The sequence below is a fragment of the Entamoeba histolytica genome, genomic scaffold (genome assembly GCF_000208925.1).
Source record: "Entamoeba histolytica HM-1:IMSS scf_1104750519063 genomic scaffold, whole genome shotgun sequence".
Classification (NCBI taxonomy): domain Eukaryota; phylum Evosea; order Mastigamoebida; family Endamoebidae; genus Entamoeba; species Entamoeba histolytica.
The window spans coordinates 1-4,039 of record NW_001915505.1 but is presented as its reverse complement, the minus strand read 5'-3'; the positions used below and the strand labels follow the sequence as shown (position 1 = coordinate 4,039).

Here is a 4,039-nt window from a genome sequence, read left to right as displayed (position 1 = left end):
GATTATTACAAACTAAATAATAAATAATATAACAAAACATAATAATAAATGATTAACATCTATCGAATAATTTGACAATAGGAATAGAATTATTTGTGATTATTCTTTTTCTTTTTTTTGATATTAGATTAAAGATATTAATGAAATATCAACAAATTCAGTATCAAAAAACATATGATGATATAATTGTTTGACAATTTAGATGAATGAAGAATTAATAAATACAGAATATTGATTCGTTTGAAATAATGAAATTTAAGAATTATAACTATTATCTAAATAAATTTGTTTTTAAAACCATTATATTTATTTGGTAAAAACATATTAATAATTAAATCAGGATAATAAGTTGAATATTTTCAAATGTACGTACTTTATATTTTTATGTATTTTTTTAAACATACTTATCAGCAATTAATTTATTATTAGTTTTTCATATATTAAAGTATTAAAGAATAAACTACTAATCCTTTATTATAACACTTATTATCATTTACAAATTTGTTTAACTTTTTTATTAATTTTTATAGTATAGTTGAATTAATTAGATCAGTCATTATTAAAACACAAGAATGAATTGTACAAACAGTTCTTTTTAATAGGTTCATCTGTTTATAACTTTGATTAACAATAGTCCCAACCCAAATAATTTATCATAAACTTGGTAAGGTGATATTTTTTAATATTTTTAAGAGTCGTTTGTTATTTACATAATACTCGTCACAACAGTTCACTGGGTGGTTTTTAAGTTATCAAATATTTTTATTTGATCTATATACTTTAATCAATATAAACGCATTTATCATGTTTTATTAAAAAAATGAATTGATAAAAATAAAATTAATATGTTTTAATACCACTTAACAACATTACTTATAAACCTCACTTAATACACTTTATATTAATGCTAGTTTCTAAATAACTACAAATTTCATATAATACTTCAATTGTTCAATTAAACACACTAATATTATTGAATTGTATATTTCCTTATTATTTATTTCATTAACTAATTATAGAATTTATTGAAAATTTTTCACCAACACAAGTATAGTTTTTATATATTTTTAAGACAACATTCAATCAATTCTTCATATAATTTGTTATACTCTTTTAATTAAAAATATTCCAACACCAGTTATTATTCTCTTTTTATGTTTATGTTTATTAAATAAATTTAATAGAATATGAATTTACCTATTGTATTTGTATGTTCTTGCTTATTTTGATCCTTTGTTTCAATTCCATATCCCTTATCTTATCTATTTATTATAATTTGATTATTATTTAATGAACAACTCTTCTGTCTGTTAGAACTTATTCTATATAACTACTTTATACCATTTTTTTAGTCAAGTGTAATTAATTAAATTTAGAATATTTACAAAATAACCAACTTATTTCTTATTCATCGTTAAAAGAAATAAACAAAATATAATTAACTCATTTTAACGAACTTTATAAATAGAAAAACGATAAAATTCAATATGGGGTTAATTTGATATGAAAACATAAAATGACAAAAAATAAGTGAATAAAAATGCCAAATCTATTTTTAAATTACACAAAATATTTTAACGGAGCATGATTCAACTCCAAGTTTTAGACTATAATTTTTTTGAAAATAAATAACTGATAAACCTAAAAAAAACCAAAAATATTTAAAATATTTTCAACGGTTGAATTATTAAACATATGCTCTATTTAAACCATGAAATTAATTATTTGAATAATAAAAAAAGAAAGCTCATTAACAACCATGCACCATTTTATAAATAGGTTGTATACAATTACCGCAATTCTTTGAGTTAACTGGCATTTATTGATTCGTTTTTATTCAGTATTTCTTTTCCCATTCAATAAAGAATTAAGTTATTTTTAATGTCTACTACTCATAACCTTCTATACCTTTCGCTTCTGATCTATTAGAATAGGTATAGCAGAAAACTCTGAGAACATTGTCAATTTTCTAGTGGCGTTTACCCCCCTCAAAATTTCTTTTATTTGGTATAAAGGCTAACTTTAATTTAAGCAGATCTCCTGTTTTGAATATTAGAGACATGTCCTCTCGTTTAAGCCTCAAATTTTATAATTCTAATTTCCTAAATGATCCTATTATTTCTGAAAATCATTCAACTTGTGTACATTCTGGGTCTCAGATCAAAAAAAGAAGAAATTCATTCAACACTTCAAAAGTAAATTCTATGTTTAGTAAGAATCAACCAGAAGAAGTCTTAAGAAAACTATTATTCTCAGATAATCCTATGCTTTTATATTCTTATTGTGATAAAGTTTGTTATAATTCCTTAGGTAAATTACGAAATTTACTCTAAATTACTTTAGGTTTTAAAGAATGGAAGTGATGAAAAAAGAGTAATTCCATTCCTTATTTTTTATTCTTCACGTGGTAAAATTACTCAATTATTATGTCAAGTTGGAAGACGTGAAATCAAAGAAGCTAAGGCAGGTACTCCTTTGTTTAGAGGAAATACTCCATTTATCAGATTCTATAATTTTTATTTATTTTTTTATTGCAATGAGTATCTAACAAAAACTACTTCTGCTATTATTAAACAAATAGAAAATGGAGAACAACAAATGCCTGATTGTAATGATCAGGTGTGTACAAAACAATTTATCAATTCTTATTCAAGATTTATAACAGAGAGTATATCTTACATTCCATGTCATCAAAGAAAGGTAATCAAAAGTCTTCTTTCTTCTCCATCAGTTATAGATGATATAACAAAAAAGAAACAAATATTTTCTACGTTAATGTTCCTTCGTTATCTTTTTGTCCCTTTCTTAAAACATCCATATATTCTTAAATCACTTCAAAAATGTGTTTCAGAATGGATTAGAGAAGGTGAGGATAAAGATAAAAAACAAGGAAATCCAACAGATGTTTTTAATGAATTAAAATTGAGTTTAGATTATCTTTATGATAATGTAGTAAATTCTCCTGTTGGTTTTGAAGTTGGAATGATAAACTTAAAACAACAAGAGCGATCATTAAATGAGTTGATACTGCTTTTAAAAGACAATTTATTTACACTTAGTTCTGATTATAATGGTGATTTTCAAGAAATATTTAATTTAGTTAAAGGAAAACAAGAAATAGACAACTCTGCAAATATGAAATTTGCTACTGATGAATTAAAACATTGGACTGGAAGTAAATTAGAGATAGCTTCACAACTAAATTGTGAATTAAAATTTAAAATAACAGAATTAACAAGAGAGAATGAACGTATTAAACACCGGATTTCATTTATTAACAACTATTTTTTATAATTTAATCGTTTTTATGTATTTATTTATATTTCTTTCTTTTCTCTAATAACAGAGAGAATATGTTGTGATGAGTTTACCAAGAATTTTATTACGATAATGTCTCAATAGAATAAATATAAGTCAATAACATTAATTAATATCTTTTTTTGTTATTCAATGTTTTTTATTTTAATTTTTGTTATTTATAAAATATTAATATTTAATTTTGGTTATTTAATAGAAAAAAATTTGTGTGAATTATTTTTTGTATTTAAGTATAAGTTAGTATGAAACTGAGACATAAAGAAAAAGAAGAAGGTAAGCAAAAAACAAAAAATAAGGATATAAAACATCATTAACAAAATATAAATTTTTTCAATTAATAAAGAAAAATTAAAAAATACTAATAAAAAAAGTTGAATTTTTTTTGAAAACCATAAAAAACGAAAATTGATGTTAAAATAAGAGTTTCATCGAATTTCGAATTGAAAAGGATAAAAAACTGAAAAAAGTAAATTGTGGGTGTTAAGATGAATAGAATAGTTCATCCACTTGAGAAAGTATTTTTAAAAACAATTATACAATATTTTACTGATTGTTCAACAATTCTGAAGTTCGTTTTTATTAATAAAAAATGTGGAGAAGTACCTAAAATGGTAAAAAAGAATCCATTCTTTTTAAAAAAAGTAGAAAGAGATTGTAATAGTTGTGTTAAATTTATAAGAGAATTTAAATTATTTCCATATATAGATGTATAACATTAAAT

The 4,039-nt window shown here is 22.2% G+C and overlaps 1 protein-coding gene across 1 annotated transcript; it reads left to right on the top strand.

Moving 5' to 3' along the window:
* Nucleotides 1-2,060: 2,060 nt before the first annotated feature.
* Nucleotides 2,061-3,294, top strand: EHI_182150 (uncharacterized protein; the record flags this gene model as incomplete). Its single annotated transcript, XM_647575.1, has 2 exons — nt 2,061-2,291; nt 2,344-3,294. 2 exons carry the CDS (start codon nt 2,061-2,063, stop codon nt 3,292-3,294), a joined length of 1,182 nt encoding a protein of 393 aa, XP_652667.1.
* Between the last annotated feature and the right edge of the window lie 745 nt (nt 3,295-4,039).